Raw genomic sequence first — 18,628 nt, 5'->3', positions numbered from 1 at the left:
CTGACTACAAACCAATCCATACTCACTGTGGGAAAGGCCCAAGGCCTTGTTTCTCCTTAGTACTTGTTCTGCTCTTACAGTTTTGTCTGCTTTTCACTTTTAGTTACCTGGCTGACCAGGGACATCCATGGTTTTTAAAAGTTTGGACCAGATTATCACCAATTCACATGTGTACAAGCTGTATGCTTTCTTTTTTGATAATGGTGGTAAAATACAGTCCCTAAGATCTTCAGAACCAAGTATTTTTAAATACTAATAAGATTCCAAAAAGGTTTTGATCACTTAGGTATAGTGCTACATGGTTTCCTACATTTTGGCCAGGTGTAACTTATAACAGAGTTGGTTTAGTTTTAAGAATTGTGTGGCATAGATGTTTTATGTTATTCGTAGTTTCCTGAAAGGAAACATAGTATGCATCCAGTCAGCCAACCCAACATTTCTTAGAACTTGGTGGCTTAGACGTTTCTGAATTGTTCTGGGATTCAGAAATCTCCTGTTGGGCCAAGTGTAACTCAGTCTATTCTTCATGAGCCCATCTAGTAGAATCCTGAGGTTTTTATTCCAAAGGTATGCTAGAAACCTAATGTGTAATTCATATTTATTAGAATCTATGTACAGCTAACCCTTGAACAACACAGGTTTGAACCGTGCAGGTCCTCTTATACGTGGAGCTTTTTGCAAGAAATATAGTTGGCCCTTTGTATGGCGGTTTCAAAGCTGAGGATCCAACCAACCGTGCACTGAAAACAGTCCTTTGGCATTCGCACCGCAGATGGAAAACGTCTTAGGTTGACTGAATACACAGACGCGAGGGCCCACAGTGGAGTCAAAACTTAAACGCGGATTTTCAACAGTGCAGGGTTGGACATCCCTAACCCCTGCGCTGTTCAAATATCATCTATCATTAGCTCTATTTCCACCACGTAGTGCTGCGTGGTTTTTAAATTCCGCCCCTCCCCCCCGCCCCCCCCCCCCCCCCCGGGTTTTTTTATTCTCAGAGTAGTTCCGCAGTAAGTGAGATCCGTGCTTCTATCTTCTTGGCCCACACGTTTGGTTGGGATTAACTGCATATCCTTCAACAATCATCAAATGCTTGCGTATGTTAGATACCCTTTTACTAAGCTTTGTTTTTTTGAATAATAGTGGTTTAGGTTAATAAGGTACCCTAGAGAAAAGTCATCTAAGCTTGAATCTCTTAGAGAGCAGAGGGGGTTAAAAGTGGTTTGCTCCAGTTGTAGAAATAGTGTTAGGCTGAGCTAGGATTAGAATTGAGGTTTCTTGACTTCCTCTCCCAGAGTTCTTTCCCAGGTGGTATGCTACTTTTGGAAGTGTTCCCTACCCCAGACCTAAATGCCACTGTTTATTCTTTCTCCAAAGCTGATTAGAATACCTAAAATGTCTGTCCCAGATTGTGTTTTGTCTATGGAAGACTCACAGTTGATTTTTTTCCACCAGGAATCAGTTATACTCTTTATTTGTTAGTGATTAAAGACATATGTATGATTTTGCCTTTTGTGAAAGGATGTGTTGACATATTCCCACAACAGACCATTATGTACCTTATAGTAGTAGAGAAAAAGTGGAATCTATTTTGTGTTCCATTTTATTAAATTGATAGGAAGCTGGTATACTATATGCTTTCTTGTGTAAATATCGTAGTGCTACCTTGCAGCAAAATAAATGTGAGAAATTTCGAGGTAGCTTTAGCCTCTCATTCCTAGTTTTTCTGTATTGGCTAAAACAATCAACATAAGACATGCTTTCTAGGGGAAGGAATATTCTTTATCCTAGTGGATGTAAGAGTAAAGTTGCTAAATTATAGCTATTCTGCTGAAGGCAGTGGAAGACTGAATTTTTATTTGAACACATAGGGAATGGTGAAATCCTCTTAGTAAACTGTAGTTTTTTCACCCCAAACCATATCTTTGCATAGACATTAGTGTTAATGTGAGAGGTGCCACTATTTTTATCTTAAAATAAAAAACTTCAGAATGCTTTTAACAGGCCTGTGTTTAAATCTTGTAACCATTACAGCCTAGCCCTGTGACTTGTGAAAAATTAAAATTCTTGAGACTCAGTTTTCTCATTTTTTAAATAACGGCTGATACTCTTGAACTCATAGGGATGCGTGGAGGGATAGGAGAGTAAGTTTTGCTCTTTAAGAGGACAGAGTAATAGTTTTCTTCCCATTCTCAGTTCATTGTTCACTAGTCCTTTACTTGGTAGTGTAGGCTTGATTTTGTAAAGTGTGTCTTTTGTATCTATTCACTTTTATGTAAAGGTTACATTTTGTAATTTGGGGATTGATATTTTAAAAAATAATTGTATAAATCCTTGAGTTCATTTAGAAACGTTGCTACAAAAACATTGTACTTTTTTGAGTTGTTATCCTCTTAGAAAGTTCTAGGAGGTAGCAGTTTTGCCTCCCTGCTCCTTTTTGGGTCTAGCTTTATCAGTGACTATTGGGTAAATTGTTTTCCTAAACCTTGCCCATAATTTTTATTAGTGATTATTCTTAATGTTTTAAGTCCTTAAGATATGCTTTCCCCACAAACATTTATAAATAATGAATTAGAAGTGAACTTGATTACCTGATTTTTATTAGTATTACTTTTTCCCTTTTATCTGCCAAACCGCTTTTGTACCAGAAAAAAATAAGAAACCGTGTTCAAGACATCAGCAAATACAAATTGATTTATTTTCTGGTCACTTAAAATGGAAGCTCCTTGAAAGCCAAGACTTGTTTTATGTTATATAAAGTTCTGTGTGGTATGTGACATTCTTATTCTGCCATGATCAGAAAGAAAGACCTGTCTTCACATTTTATTTGATTCATTGACTTTTATTATATTTTTCTGGAGATTGTTATGATGCCTTTGCTTTCTCTTGCATGCTAAGGGGATGTCTGTGGTTATGATTTACCTTCCATAATTGTGGCATGTTTCTTAGAACTATATATATTGATTAATAAAACATTTTAGCTAGAAGCATACTGGAAGCATTACTGTGAAAAAATGTTTTAGAAAACCCATTTAAATACCTGTAATTTATTTCTTTTTTTTTCTCTGTAGCATGTTTCACACTGTTCAAGACAGCACTTGATGGTGTCCCGTAATCTCTGTTCAGCGGGATATGATTCTAATGAAAAAGTAAGTATTTTAAAAAAACTTTCCACAGCCAAATTATAGTGGTTTTGCTTTCTTGTCTCCACTCTGTGTTCAGTGGACAGATTAAATTTTATTAATGCTGTGTAATGATTTCTTGCTTTAACATAGGTTTTGTATTATAGGTGCTCAATCTTTGTTCCTTTTTTCATTGTGGGCCACAACCTGAGTCTTTAATTTTGTATTTGTATCTATACCAAAAATTGAATACTTTTACAATGATTCCCTTTTTTTTAGCAGAATAACTAATACAGTATTCTTAAAGACTGGGCAGTTGAGAGATTTTTGATTAAACTATTATTTTTTCCATTTACTTAATATTTACAATATTTGTTTTGATTGAAGGCAAATTTGTGTATTGTAAATTTTGGGACAAGGGAATTCCAATTAAAATCCTGATATATGATAATGTTTGAGGCTTGTGATAGAGATAAAGGAACTAGAAGTGGTGATTAGAGTTAAAACACGATTTAGTGTGACAAAGGCATCAAAGAGGGCAGGAGAAGAATTTTGGTTGCGATGGTTCCAGTTGAATTTCATGAAAGTAGAACTGACATGAATGATTGACAGTGAAATAGCTGAGATGCCTTCTAACTCATCTGTTGAAGTATACGAAACTACTCAGATCTAGAGAAAGAAAAGGTCTCCGTCATCACAGTTAATAGAAATATAGAAATATAATGTGGACACTGTTACAGGGCATATGTATAATTAAAAATTTCCTAATAGCCACATAAATAAAAAGAAACAGATGAAATTAATAATACATTTTAATTCAGTATCTAAAATGTTATTTCAACATATAATCGACATAAAAAGTATCAGTGAGAATGAGATACTTTACATTCTTTTTTTTTTTTTTTTTGGTACCAAGTCTTTTAAATCCAGTGTATAATTTATACTTCTGGCACATCTCAATTTGATTAGCCAGGTTTGGAGTGCTCAGTGGTCTCGTGTGGCTAGTGGTTAGTTTATTGGATGGCACAGGTCCAGAGGAATTAGCTATGATAAACTCCCTGTTATGAAATCTATAGTTTAATATAAAAGCTTCAGCATAGACAGTATGCCTTGGGGTGCATTTGTGTATGTACATTTCTGCACACATGTGTTCAGTTCCCATTTAGAGCTAATCAGCTTTCCTAATTGGGAACACTGTAGAACTGGTTAGCTAGCATTTATTTAAGAGGCCACGATCAAGGGTGGGGTGGGGAGGGGAAATACTACAAGCGGTTCAGACATCTTTCTCCTGTAAACATCAATAGCCTTTCTCATTAGCATAGTAGGTGTTAGAAATGGGCTCTTATTGATGACATTAGTGATATTCACGATATGTGTTTTGGCTATTACAGAAATTCTCAGCCCCTGAATTAGAGGTCTATAACAACCTAGCTGGCCTTTCATTCTTTACTTTTACGTGAAATAGTCATGTGTTCTGCCACTGGGTTAGGGATTCTTGTTAACCTGATTCTGACAATATGGTTAGTCAAATCAGAATAGTGATGCATTTGCTTCAGGTGAAGCTTTCATGCAGGCTGTTGGGGCATTACAAAGTGCAGGAAATTGAGACTTCCTTGAGCTTATGCAGCAGAATTTAAGATTGTTATGTCTATTAGTAAATGTATATGTGTGGCAGAGTTTGGTTTGAGACTTATTTTCTCTACAACCCCATAGGTTACAGGCATAGCCAACTGGCTTATCGCATTGGTGGCCATTGATAATTACTGAAAATAAATAAATGTGTATAACTATCTTGGTTTAGGACGTTTTAAAGAGTCTCCTTCCCTTAGAATCCACTAAGCAGGTACATATTTTTTCGTAAATATCTGAAATCAAATCTGCTGCCTGCTATCTTTGCATCTCCTTTGCCTAAGGTATTTGTGGAGAAAATGTAGTGTCCTCAGTCATAAATTCTGTGATACACACTGACTGGTAGTACAGGTGCATATTCAGACCAAGTTGGTAGACTTGCCCTTCATGTGGGGTACATTTAATTGGACCTCTCTATTTCCAGGGATTCTTGCTGTCTTTGTAACCACTCATTAAATACTGCACTGGTTTGTATATCATTACTGTCTTAAGTCCGGGGGGGACCTAATCTTTGCTAATACATATTTGTTATGTTGATTTTCCTCTGAAGTTGCCATTGACTATTTTCTTCACATTTTATCAGTAACTCACATCAAGTCAAAATTAAATCAGGTGAAATTTAATCATTACTAAAAATATTATTTTTTGACTTGAGTTTTAGCAAGTCAACTTGTCCCATGTATGTTCATGGGAATAGGGAAGATTTAATAGTAATTTGCTTAGAGAAAGACCAGAAAGTTTCTGTAGGCCTTAAGTTGACGTGAGCCAGTATTGTACCGTGTTTCCCTGAAAATTAGACCTAACCGGAAAATAAGCCCTAGCATGATTTTTCAGGATGGCGTCCCCTGCACATAAGCCCTAATACATCTTTTGGAGCAAAACTTAATATAATACCTGGTCTTATTTTCGGGGAAACACGGTACTATGGTGGCCCTGCCATAACAAATGTGATCTTAAGTGGTATTAATAATACAGTGTTTAAAATTTGCACCATTAGGGGCCTGCCCGGTGGCTCAGGCGGTTAGAGCTCCATGCTCCCAACTCCGAAGGCTGCCGGTTTGATTCCCACATGTGCCAGTGAGCTCTCAACCACAAGGTTGCCAGTTCAATTCCCCGAGTCTGGCAAGGGATGGTGGGCTCTGCCCCCTGCAACTAAGGTTGAACACGGCACCTTGAGCTGAGCTGCCTCCCGGATGGCTCAGTTATTGTTGGAGCACGGGCTCTCAACCACAAGGTTGCCGGTTTGACTCCTGCAAGGGATGGTGGGCTGTGCCCTCTGCAACTAACAATGACAACTGGACCTGGAGCTGAGCTGCAACCTCCACAACTAAGACTGAAAGGACAACAACTTGAAGCTGAACGGCACCCTCCACAACTAAGAGTGAAAGGACAACAACTTGACTTGGAAAAAAGTCCTGGAAGTACACACTGTTCCCCCAATAAAGTCCTGTTCCCCTTCCCCAATAAAATCTTCAGAAAGAAAAAAAAAAAACTTGCACCATTATACTCTGATCACGTCATGTCATGGTGTGTTTTGGCATGAATACCTGGTGTGAACTCCAGCTTTACCACTAGTTATCTTTGTAAGTGACTTAGGCAAGTGATTTGGCCATATCAAGCCTCAGTTTTCTCACTTGTAAAATGGGGATATTATCAGAACTGACCTCATAGGACTACTATGAGAATTAAATAGTGCCCAGAAGGGATTTTTCACAGTACCTGGTATATGGCAATCATGTGCCCTAAATGTCAGCTGCTCAATATTATCCTTAACAATTCTATTTTGTACATTTGGAAACTGAGGCTCAATATCCATAGATAGTAAGTGTAAGCTAGGTGTAAAGTCAGGCCTGTCCTTCTCCCGAGCTGACAGATTTACCTTCTGTGCTGTACCCCTTCTCAAGGGTTTGGTGAGAGACTCAGTGTCTGGAGTTCTGCTGTTATTCCTCCAAGTGTCCAGTGGAATGGGCCAGCTCAGCCCTTCTTGATCTCTGAATGGAGTGAAGTGTCTGTCCTTGGTGGTTTTAGAACCCAGCTATGAAGATCTAAACAGCCAAGGGAAAGAAGAAAGAAATGATAGAGAGGGAATGGATTAAAAGAAAATAACTTTAAGAAAATCCTCAGGAAACTTCCAATGTGTTTCTTATCCCGATGACATCGTTAGTACAGGTGCTGCAAAGTTCTTTATTTCTCATGGTACCTAAAAGCCTTGATGTCTTCAGTGACTCAGGTTTCTGATTTAAAGGTGGTCTCCCTCTCCCCCCCACCATTAGAGTATCTCCAGAGTGCCTTATATGTGGCTCTCCACATACAGGACAAAGTTCCAGTTCCTTAAATGGCATATAAGTCCTTTTATTATGTGGCCCTTTTACTCTAGCTTTATTTGCTACCACTCCCCATATATATTTTGCGCTTGATCTTTATGTAGTTTTTGGTGCTACCTTCTGCTTTCAGTGTTACTGCCTTTACCCGTGCTCATCAGTCTGCCTTCTCTGCATGTAACAGACTCTTAGACACAGTGGTATAATAGCGCTGCACATATTTTGTTGTGATTGTGCCTCATTGTACATTGAATGCACTTGATGTTTACCTATAATTGTTGATTCAGAGGGGGAGTTTTAAAGTTGGTTTAGCTTTATTTGTATACCCTTTTATATGCGTAGCCTATCCGGAAGAATATCCAGGGAACTGGTAATAGAGGCTGCCTTTGGGGCAAGGGCTTGGCTGTCTCTACAGCATATCCCCTTTTGACCTTTTAATTTCTGAATCATGTATATGTTATTTATTTAAAAGAAAATCCTATGTATGGAAAATTAAGTGATATGATTAGCTTTATTGAGTTCATGTATTAATTGGTACTACATTAATAGTCCTGGATTAGTTAGGGTTCTTTAGAGAAATAGAACCAGTAGGAGATATATCTGGAGACTTATTGGCTCACAATTAGGGAGGCCGAGAAGTCCCACAGTCTGCCATATGCAAGCTGGAGACCTAGGAAAGCTGGTGGTATAATTCTAGTCCAGTTCCAAGGGCCTCTGAGAATGAGGGGAGCCGATGAGATACGTCCCCGTCCAAGGGCAGGAGAAGACGGATGTTCCAGCTCTACCAGCCAGGCAGAACAAATCCTCCCTTCTTCCACTTTTTATTCTGTCAGAATCTCAACAGATTGGCTAATACTTCCCCCCACATTGGGGAGGGAAGTCTATTGACTCTACTGATTCACATGTTAGTCTTGCTGGAAATACCCTCATATGCATACCCAGAAATAATGTTTAATCTGGCACCCTGTGGCCCAGTCAAGTTGACATAAAATTAACCATCACAAGCCCTGAATAGAGATGTGTCAGGTGCAAATATTTGTTATGATATTTTTCCCTGATAGATGGGTATCATACTTCTTGATTTGTAGGACTCTGGCTTGTGGCCCAAAGGGGTGAATAACAATAGCTGTAGCTAACACCTATGAAGTATATATTATGTGTTAGGCACTATTCTAAACACAGTTCATATTCTCGTAATCTTTTGTGGCAGGTGCTATTATTACTCTAATTTTATATACCAGGAACTGAGGGTTAAGAAGAATGACTTTCCCACAGAAGAACACACAGGAACAACATGTGGTAGTGTTGGGATTCCAACCTGGGCAGTTTGGCTCTAGACTGGCTCTTAACCACCATTCTGCGTGTCGGGTAGAAATTAAGATGGAATTCTTACTTAATCCCTATAATGTTATCATGATTTGTTATATTCACTACAACAGTTGTTTAATGTGTAACTTAAAGTGTTTGTGCTGCTTTTAGCAGATGTAGTGTTTAATACGAATTCACTTTAATGAATTTAATAAGAATTTAAAGAATTTAATAAGAATTCACACTTTAAAATGCAGTGCAAGAAAGTATAGACTTTTTTCTTAATATGCACTTACTTTTTCCAGGGGCTTACTTATGACCATTTGGGTATAGGAAGGTAGATGATTTTGCAATCTCAAGCCTGAGGTGAGATTAAGGTATTTTAATGGCCCATCTGTTCAAGGCTCTAAATGACTCAGGATTATATCAAATTAAGAGTTCTATCAAGTTAGGAGTTTGCCTGTTTTTAAGGCAGAGGCTTTGCCTTTGTTTGGTTGAATAAGCCATGTGTCACATAAGGGTTAATCCAAGACTTTGAAGGCCTTTTCCAATTCTGAGAGTCTGTGACTCACTGTTGGGTTAAAATATTGCTTTAAGTTATACAAGAATGCTTTTAAGATTATATATAACTTTTTCTTTTCTTTTAAAAATATAAGTAAAACTTTTTTATAGTTTCATTTAACTTGTAATAATTCACTAACTCAGAAATGATTGTATACTAAAATGTATTGCATCCAAATTACTTATTGTTGTGTGTGTGTTTCTTTAAAAAGGATTGGCCTATATAGTTTTAGAGAAGGAAGAGAACCTTATTAAATTAATTGTCCCATTAGAATGTTATCAGTGTAGCTTTTTTGCGTTGGGTTTTCCTCCAGAACAGAGGTGTCATGAAAACCACCTCTAAATCTAAGCCAAAATGGTAAAGGAAGACTCATATCAACACCATTGACAGTGGACGCGTAGATTCTGGCAAGTCGACCACTACTGGTCGTCTGATCTACAAATGTGGTGGGATCAACTAAAGGACCGTTGAAACATTGGAGAAGGAGGCTGCTGAGATGGGAAAGGGCTCCTTTAAGTCTGCCTGGGTCTTGGATAAACGGAAAGCTGAACATGAGTGTGGTATCACCACTGATATCTCCCTGTGGATATTGGAGACCAGCAAGCATTCTGTAACCACGATTGATGCCCCAGGACACAGAGACTTTATCAAAAACATGACTGTGCTGTCCTGATTGTTGTTGCTGGTGTTGGTGAATTTGAAGCAGGTGTCTCCAAGAATGGGCAGACCCGTGAGCGTGCCCTTCTGGCTTACACACTGAGTGTGAAACAACTCATTGTTGGTGTTAACAAAATGGATTCCACTGAATCATCTTAAAGCCAGAAGAGATACTAGGATGTTGTCACCCTACATTAAGAAAATTGGCTACAATTCTGACGCAGTAGCATTTGTGCCAATTTCTGGTTGGAATGGTGACAGTATGCTGGAGCCAAGTGCTAACATGCCTTGGTTCAAAAGATGGCAAATTACCCATCAAGATGGCAATGCCAGGGGAACCATGCCACTTGAAGCTCTGGATTGCTTCCTGCCAGCAAATCATCCAGCTGACAGTCCCTTGTGTCTAGCCCTCCAGGATGTCTACACAGTTGGTGGTGTTGCTCCTGCTCTGTGGGCCGAGTGGAGACTGGGGTTCTCCCGCCGGGCATGGTGGTCACCTTTGCTCCAGTCAATGTTACAACAGAAGTAAAGTCTATTGAAATGCACCATGAGGCTTTGAGTGAAGCTCTTCCTGGGGCTTCATTGTGAGAAATATGTCTGTAAAAGATGTCCGTCATGGCAATGTGGCTGGTGGCAGCAAACATGACCCATCGATGGAAGCAGCTGTCTTCACAGCGCAGGTGATTCTCCTGAACCATCCAGATCCAAATCAGTGCCAGATATGCACCTGTGCTGACTTGTCACACAGCTCACATTGCTTGCAGATTTGCTGAGCTGAAGATTGATTGTTGTTCTGGGAAAAGCTGGAAGATGGCCGAAGCTTTTGAAATCTGGTGATGCTACCATCATTGATATGGTTCCTGGCAAGCCCATGAGTGTTGAGAGAGCTTCTCTGACTACCCTCCTCTGGGCCGTTTTGCTGTTTGTCACGTGAGACAGACAGTTGCTGTGGGTGTCATTAAAGCAGTGGACAAGAAGACAGCTGGAGGTGACAAAGTCACCAAGCCTGCCCAGAAAGCTCAGAAGGCTAAATGAATATTATCCCTATACCTGACCACCCCAGTCATTCAGTGGTGGAAGAATAGCCTTAGAACTGTTTGTCCCAATTGGCCATTTAAGTTTGATAGTAAAAAAAAAGACTGGTTAATGATTACAATGCTTTCTAAAACCTTCAGAAGGAAAGGAGAATGTTTCCTGGACCATTTAGGTTTTTTTCTTTTTCTTTTGTGTTTTGTGTTTTGTGTTAAAAAGTTGTTCCTTTTTAAAAATCAGTACTTTTTAATGGAAACAACTTGACCAAAAATCAGTCACAGAATTTTGAGACCCATTAAAACAAAGTTTAAAGAGGATAAAAAAAAGAATGCTATCAGTGTATATATGTGGAAATCAAGACCTATAGAGATTGACTTGCTCAAAGTCAAATAGGTCGTTAAGTGACAAAGCTGGGCTTAGAATTGAGGTCTCCAGCATAATGGAACTACAGAATGGAACTCCTCTTTCTATTATGTGGCCTCAGCTGCTTCAAAATTTGATGGCTATTCAAACTTAACATTGTATTTAAATAGCATAACCTGCTTGATCTGGGAATCTTTGAATATAAGCAGAATTTGTAACTGTTTTGAGTTATTGAAAATATCATTTAATGCTATGCCTCAGTCCAACAGAGATAGCCTATAAATTATATCAGAGTTTCCTTTGATAAAGAACTCATGACACAATTTCCCTGAATTTAGAAAATAAATCAAGTGGACGTTCTTAGTTCACTTATAAATGATTGAACCTAGTTAATTGATACTTTCGCAGAATAATTATAGGGCCAGATCCTACCAGATGAGTTTAGTAGCAGCCTGGTTATAAATGAACATATGTGTAGTTTTTAGTACTACTCTGGGAAGTAATGTTTATTAGGATTATGTCCAATGTTAACTGTGGAAAGAGTTGGTATTTTCTGGTCCCAAAGGGAGAGTAACAATATTGTGTTTTTCTCTTTTCAGACTTTTGATAAAATTCTTGTTGCTAATAGAGGAGAAATTGCATGTAGGGTGAGTAGAATTTTAATCTTATTTTCCATTTTACTCTGAATTTTCTTATTAAATCCCTTTAAATATAAATCATTATTAATAGATAACATTAATGTATTTTAAAATAGGTTATTAAAACTTGCAAGAAGATGGGCATTAAGACGGTTGCTATCCACAGTGATGTTGATTCTAGTTCGGTGAGTATATTTTTGCTTTATTTAAATCAGGACCTTTGGGTCAAATAGAAAAAAAGTGAAATGTGTAGGTTTTATTCCCCTTTTTTTTCCTTTAGCCTAAAAAGGGCATACACAATTAAAAAACAAAACAAAACAAAACAAGAAAACCAAAAACGACTTAATTACTCAATCTTGTATTTTGTATTAAGCAAAGTGGGAGCATTATAATGTCTTCAATGGATGTCTTAACTTTTTTTTGTTTTAAGGCTTTAAAAGCCTAGGATAGAATAAAAAAAATTGCTGGACTGATTGCTGGTCACCAAGTAGATGTAAGCAGAGCATGAGAAAGTTAGATTCAAAGATTAATGAAATGTTTTTATGTAATGCTGCTTTATGAGAGCACATTTCCCAATAGCATAACTCCAGTATCACTAAGGTACTGCTGTAATTGTTTAACCGGCCTAAAAGCTTTACTGTGTTCAGCTGAAAGTTTGATAAATGAAATATAGGCTAATGCTAATTAGACAGAAACAAAAAAAGGTATAGCATAAAGCAGTGAATGATAAATAATTTTATTCAGGATTTTTAACACAACAGGCATTTTTTTTTAGCAGTAATGAGCTATGAATGAATAGAAAAAAATCCCTTGGGAAAAGAATGTAAATCATTGGAACTTTATGAAATGAAATATAAGTAGATGACTTTTCATGTACGTTACTGTTTTTCATTCTACTTTTGCCTATGGAACCTATTGGTAATGTCAGCTTTTTCATAGTAATTTAATATAAAGAATTTTCAATTTTTGTGATTTCTTATTTTATCTAGAAGTATGTTGTTCATTTTGCCTCTTTGTGACTCTTTGTTTTTTTAAAAATGGAAACAACTGCAAGCTACTCTACTTTCCCCAAAATAAAGGTTAAGTATTTATCTAGTCTATTTGATAGGAGTTTTAAAAAATACTCAGTTTTTACTTAAAAGCAATTAGATAAACTTGTTTTCTATATGTTCTCTTTGATATTTTTGAATATTGGTTTCTGGCTTCTTTACTAATAATTTGCTTTAACTGTGATAGTTTCAATAGTAGTTTCTATTCCTCGCAAGGTATTTATGAAAGAATGAGAACAATCACTTTCATCTCTTTCTTGATTGGCAAACTAAGGCATTTATTAACAGCAAACTCCTCTAGAAAATAGTTTGTCACCATCAAGCTAGTTAATAGATTTAAAATTAATTTTTCTCATTTTGTATTTATTTTTAGTGTATTAGCTCAGGAGACATTTTCATTTGTGGATAAGTTAAGAGAGAAAAATGAATTATGGGCACTGACTGTTTTTAGTTTTAAGTCTCACAGTAACCTTTCAATTATTTTTTCCTACATCAAAATATAGTTAATTTTTCACTCTGTGTTCTCATGGAGGTGACTGTTGGCATGGATAGTCCACAATTATTTGTATTTTGCTTTTTTCTATATATTTATATTTCAGTGTCAGTGTTATAGAATAATCTACTTCTATTAAGTTTTTGCTCCAAATAGCACAACTAACTTTTCCCATTCTTACGTTTCTAGCTTTGTACTCTGATCTAGAGATAGACTGTCACTTTCCAGGCTTTGAAAAAACTAGTTTCAAAAGAGTTTGTGTAAGTTTTAAGTCTTGGTCATTCATAGCTTTCTTAAAGCACAGGTGGTGGTTTTATATTTTAAAGACTTTCAGCTACTTTATATAGTGAGTATACCAGAGATTATGATACATAATTTAGAATAAGATTTGTCAGGCCCCACAATGGAAGCAATGAATGCCTTGTCAAAACTTCCTTTTAATACAACCTACTTTAAGTTAGTTTCTGGAAAGACACTATAAGTAAAAGCAGGATAATGATGGTTAGAATGTTCAAAGTTTAATTTAAGCCTCAGCCATAGCGCCAAATCTGCTGTTTGGTTTCTGATTCAGTCTCAAGAAAGCTAAAAAGGTGAATTCCTCTAACAGCATATTTTGCTTCCTTAACATGTGATCACAAAGGTTACCATCATATCTAATCAGCTTTACAATATTGGTAATAGGAACAAGTCATGCTATTCAGATGTATTGCTAATGTTTCAATGTTTATTTTCAGGAGGTGAGCATTTTAAATGTAACTTGCAGTCAAAAATCTTGTATGCTTTATATGTTAATTTCACAAATTGAAATGTAAATATTATTGCAGTAGAAAACAACTGCAACACTTGATTTTAAACGCTATTTATGTTTTATGTTAAAAACAGCTAATTTTTAAACCATTAAGTAGGGGGAAAACACTATTAACTGATAAGTCACAAAGTAGGAAAGCCAAATAACTTACAAATAATTAATGTTTAATGGAAAAAAGTTGTTTTATAGAGAACCCCAACATATAAAACAACTTTTAGGAAACTGCGTTGGCAGTAGTAGTTGGCTGATGATTGTGCAGTTTACTTCCATTGTTTCCCTTCTCCCATCATGTTCTTCAAAATTGTCTTCATTATTCTTGTGTCTTTGCTTTTCCATGTGTATTTTAGGGTGAGCTTGTCAGATTACAGACACACACCCCCACCCATTTTTAGCTACTATGAACATGGCTTCTGTAAACACTCTTGTGCGATTCTTTTTGTGAACATATGTGTGCTCTCATTTCTCCCGAGTAAATACCTGAGTGTAATTGTTGGGTAAGTAAGGGGTGAGCAACCTTTTTATATTTGGATAATAAATGTATTATCTGTCCAGATAGTAAATATATTTTAGACTTTGCAGGCCACATACTGTCTCCTTTGCATATTCTTTGTGTGTGATGTTTTTTTTATAACCCTTTAAAAATGTAAAAACTATTCTTAGCTTTAGGGCTGTACAAAACTGTCCTTACATTGGATTTGGCTGATGCATGGGTGGTATTTTTTTTGACTCCTGGCATAAATGCATGTTCAACTTTATGAGAAACTGTCGAACAGTTGTCTGACATGGTTGTGTCATATTGTACTCCCACCGGTAATGTATGAGAGTTCAGGTTCCTCCACGTCCTTGCCCACACTTGCTGATATCAGTACTTCGGATTTTTGCTGTTCTATTGGCTTTATATGTTATCTCATTGTGATTTTAATTTAGGTTCCCTGATTTTATGTTAAATTTATGTTAAATTTGATTCCCTGATGAATATTGATTTTGAGTACCTTTTCATATTATTGACCAATCATTTATATTAAGTGTTTGTTTAAATATAATGAAAACTTGAGTAGTACAGTGAATTCCTATATATCCTTCACCTATATTCACCAATTATTAACATTTTGACACATTATCATATATTTTTATCCACTTATGTGTGTGTATAAATATAATGTGTATGTTATTTTGTTATTTTTTTTACTAAAGAATTTGCTAAATAACTTATTGTTTGTAACTTATGTGATAAGTAAATTATAGACATTGTGGCTCTTCACCCCCAAATACTTCAGTATTCGTTTCCCAGGAGTAAGGAAATTTTCTTACATATCTATAATACCTTATCATACTTAAGAAAATTACCAGTTATTCTGTAATATAATCTAACATGCAAACCATATTCAACTTGCCCCAATTGTCTCCAAATGTCTTTTGTAGTATTTTTCTTTGGTCCGCAGTTCAATCAAGGTTCATGAATTACATGTGGTTATTATGCCTCTTTAGTCTCTTAATCTAAAGTAGTCCTTCTAGGGGCAGTCGGTTGGCTCAGTTGGTTGGAGCGTGGTGCTCTTGACAAGTTTGCCGTTCAATCCTCACATGGGTCACTGTGAGCTGCGCTCTCCACAACTAAATTGGGATGACTGCTTGACTTGGAGCTGATGGGTTCTGGAAAAACACACTTAAATAAAAGTTAAAAAAAAATAGTCCTTCTACCTTCCTTCCCTTTTTTGATTTTTTATGATGATGTTTTGATGTCAAGCCATGTGGCTTGTAGATATTCTGGATCTGTGTGATTGTTTCTTCATAAATAAATTCAGTGATATTATATCATATCAAGAGGTTCATAATGTTGGATCCTTCTATTGGTTGTAAGTTTGAGCACGTCGTTCACGTAGCTTTTACCAGCTCTCCATCATAATGATCCATTTTCCTTTCTTTTTTAATTAGTTTTTTGGAGTGAATCTTTGAATCCATGTGAATATTTTGTCCCCCAACAACCTCGTATCTAATATTTTTGCATCCAGTCATGAACATTGCCTGACATATGACTTTGCTGCATTTGTTCTCTTTGTTGTCTGTTGAGAAATCTGTCAGTCTACAGCTCCTTTTTAAATCTGCCTGGGTTTTTTTGTACTTTTTTTTATGTATTTGAGTCTTTTTTTCATGTCTTTTACTCATTTTTTGTAGACTTATTTTAAAAGTTCAATGATATTTCAAGTTTCCAGGTGTCTATTTTATTTCTGACTCTCCCTCACAATGGATTGTTTGCTGGTGTGTGTAAATTTTGGCTTGTCATCTCATTTTTGGTATCTTTATTGTTGAATTCCAGCATGGTTTGAGTTGTAGATATGGCCCTAGAGGTGGGTGCTATGTTTGTTTCTACGAGGATTAAAATTAGTCCATTACTCTGGGACTAATTTTAATATTAATTTCTTGGCATGAAGGTTGCTGAATTATGAGATAGTGGAAAAAGCAAAATGGAACTACAAATACTCATGCATTCACGAATGCACACATGCATGCATTCTTCCTTCTGTTGAATAGGCTCATGGTTTCTAATTTCCAGAGGAAATTTTTTCCTTCACTTTGAACCACAGTTGATACTGGTAATGATAAATATTTGCTCTCTCCCTACTTAGTTGATTAATTCCCTCCTTCCCTTTTGACTGAGGATGTAGTCTTTGGGCAACCTGGCCTCATGTACGGAGTTTTCCTTCTTATCTCCAACTCACGGATGGCTTGTTTTTCTGAGGGTTGAAAGTCAGTTCTCTAGATTATTGAGCTCGTCATGTCCACTCACCAAGATGAGCAGTAGTATTGGCTCTAGTGGATACTATCTGGCTTTTTGCTTTCTCTTTGTTTTTGATCTCCAAGGATTGCTTGTAGGCTTTTTGTAAGCCAAGCTATTCATTGAAAGGATGTTTGTTATATTTAATCTAGGATTTTAGGTGCTTCTAGGGAGGGTTTGCAGGTTAGCTAGTTGTCTTATTGTTGGATTGTCTTAAAATAGTCTGACACTCTATTCTCTGTTGAGGAAGTTCTCCTGCTTTCTTTGAGAAGTAAAGACTGATCTAGAGCAGTCTCAAAGTCAGACTTTACCCAGGAAAACAGCTCACATATACTGATGAGAATAATGCAGCTGCATCCGGGCCTGAGGCCAGAGTCAACAGCCTTGTAAAGTACTCCAGTGGGAAATGGTCAGGTCAGGAGAAAGCAAAATGGAAGTTAAGCCTCTTACCAAGCCATGAATTGTCTTTTATGAGTCATTCTCCAGACCTGTTATTCTTTAGAAAGGTTTGTAGAGAATGGCTTATGAAGGTAAGCTGGTCCTAGTGTAAAGCTGTATCTTACTGGGATTTTAAAAGGAAATTGTGTTGTTTCTGTAGATCAATTTGGGAAGAATTATCTCAGCATTTTTAAGCCTTCCTATCCATGAACATAGATATTTCATTTGATGTCATTCCACTTGTTTAGGCCACGTTTTCTTTTAATAATGTTTTATAGTTTTCAGAGTATAAGTTTTATACTTGCATTGTTATATTTATTCCTAAGTATAATAGTATTCTTTCTGATGCTACTAGAATTGTAATTATTTTCTTAATTTCAACTTTTATTGTTAATTGCAAGTGTATAGAAATACAGTTGGTTTTTGTATAGTGATTTTGTGTCCTGCAACCTTGATGAATTTATTTATTAGTTCTAATAGTTTTTTAAAATAGATTCCTTAGAATTTCCTCTAGAAGTTCATGTCATGTACTTCTATTCCCTCTAGAAGTTCATGTCATGTAAAACAGAGATAGTTTTACTTTTCTATTGGGATGCTTTTTATTTCATATTCTTGCCTAATTTCTCTGGTTTTAACTTCCAGAATGATATTGAATGGAAGTGGTGAGAACAGACATCCTGTCTTCTCCTCATCTTAGGGGGAAAGGACTCAGTATTTCACAATTAAGTTTTATTTAAGCTCTGGGATTTTCATAAATTCCCATCACCCCAGGTTGAGAAAGTACTCTGCTATTCCTAGTTTGTTGAATTTTTGTTTTCTTTTTCTTTTTGTCATGGATGAATGTTGGCATTTTTCAAATGTTTTTTCTGTGTCTACTGAGATGATAATGTGGTTTTTGTCTTTTATTGATATGGTATATTACATTAATTTATTTTTGGATGTTAAACCAGCCTTGCATTCCTGGGATAAATCACACTTGATCATGGTGATTGTCCTTTGTTTATGTTGCTGGATTCAGTTTGCTAGTGTTTTGTTGAGAATTTTTCATACATGTTTATAAGAGATGTTGATATGTAGTTTTCTTGTTATGTCTTTGTGGTATCAGCATGATGCAGGTTTCATGAAAAGTTGGAAAGTGTTCTCTTTTATTGTTATGGAAGAGTTTATGAAGAACTATTAATTATGCCTTAATTGTGCGGTAGAATTCACCAGTGAAACAATCTGGGTTTGGGCTTTTCTCTGTGGGTAGTTTTTTTCTAAATTACTAATTCAGTTTCTTTAATTATTAATAAGTTTATTCAGACTTTCTATTTTTTTGAATCAGTTTCTATAGTTTGTGTCTTTCCAGGAATTTGTCCACTTCATCTAAGTTTTCTAGTTTATTTTGGTACATGAATATTCATAATATTTCCATATTTTTATTTCTATGAGGTTG

At 36.3% G+C, this 18,628-nt stretch overlaps 1 protein-coding gene across 2 annotated transcripts in view; it reads left to right on the top strand.

Moving 5' to 3' along the window:
* The window catches only part of PCCA (propionyl-CoA carboxylase subunit alpha), a 359,957-nt gene that overhangs the window by 11,006 nt on the left and 330,323 nt on the right, over positions 1–18,628 (top strand). For both annotated transcript variants that reach the window (XM_081046031.1, XM_081046032.1), the window contains exons 2-4: positions 3,072–3,149; positions 11,594–11,641; positions 11,749–11,817. In XM_081046031.1, the coding sequence (XP_080902157.1) occupies positions 3,072–3,149; positions 11,594–11,641; positions 11,749–11,817 (195 nt within the window). The remainder of the gene's footprint in view (positions 1–3,071; positions 3,150–11,593; positions 11,642–11,748; positions 11,818–18,628) is intronic.

This window comes from Rhinolophus hipposideros (assembly GCF_964194185.1).
Source record: "Rhinolophus hipposideros genome assembly, chromosome: 4".
NCBI classification, from domain to species: domain Eukaryota; kingdom Metazoa; phylum Chordata; class Mammalia; order Chiroptera; family Rhinolophidae; genus Rhinolophus; species Rhinolophus hipposideros.
The sequence above is the reverse complement of the archived record's forward strand: the minus strand, read 5'-3'. Positions and strand labels throughout refer to the sequence as shown.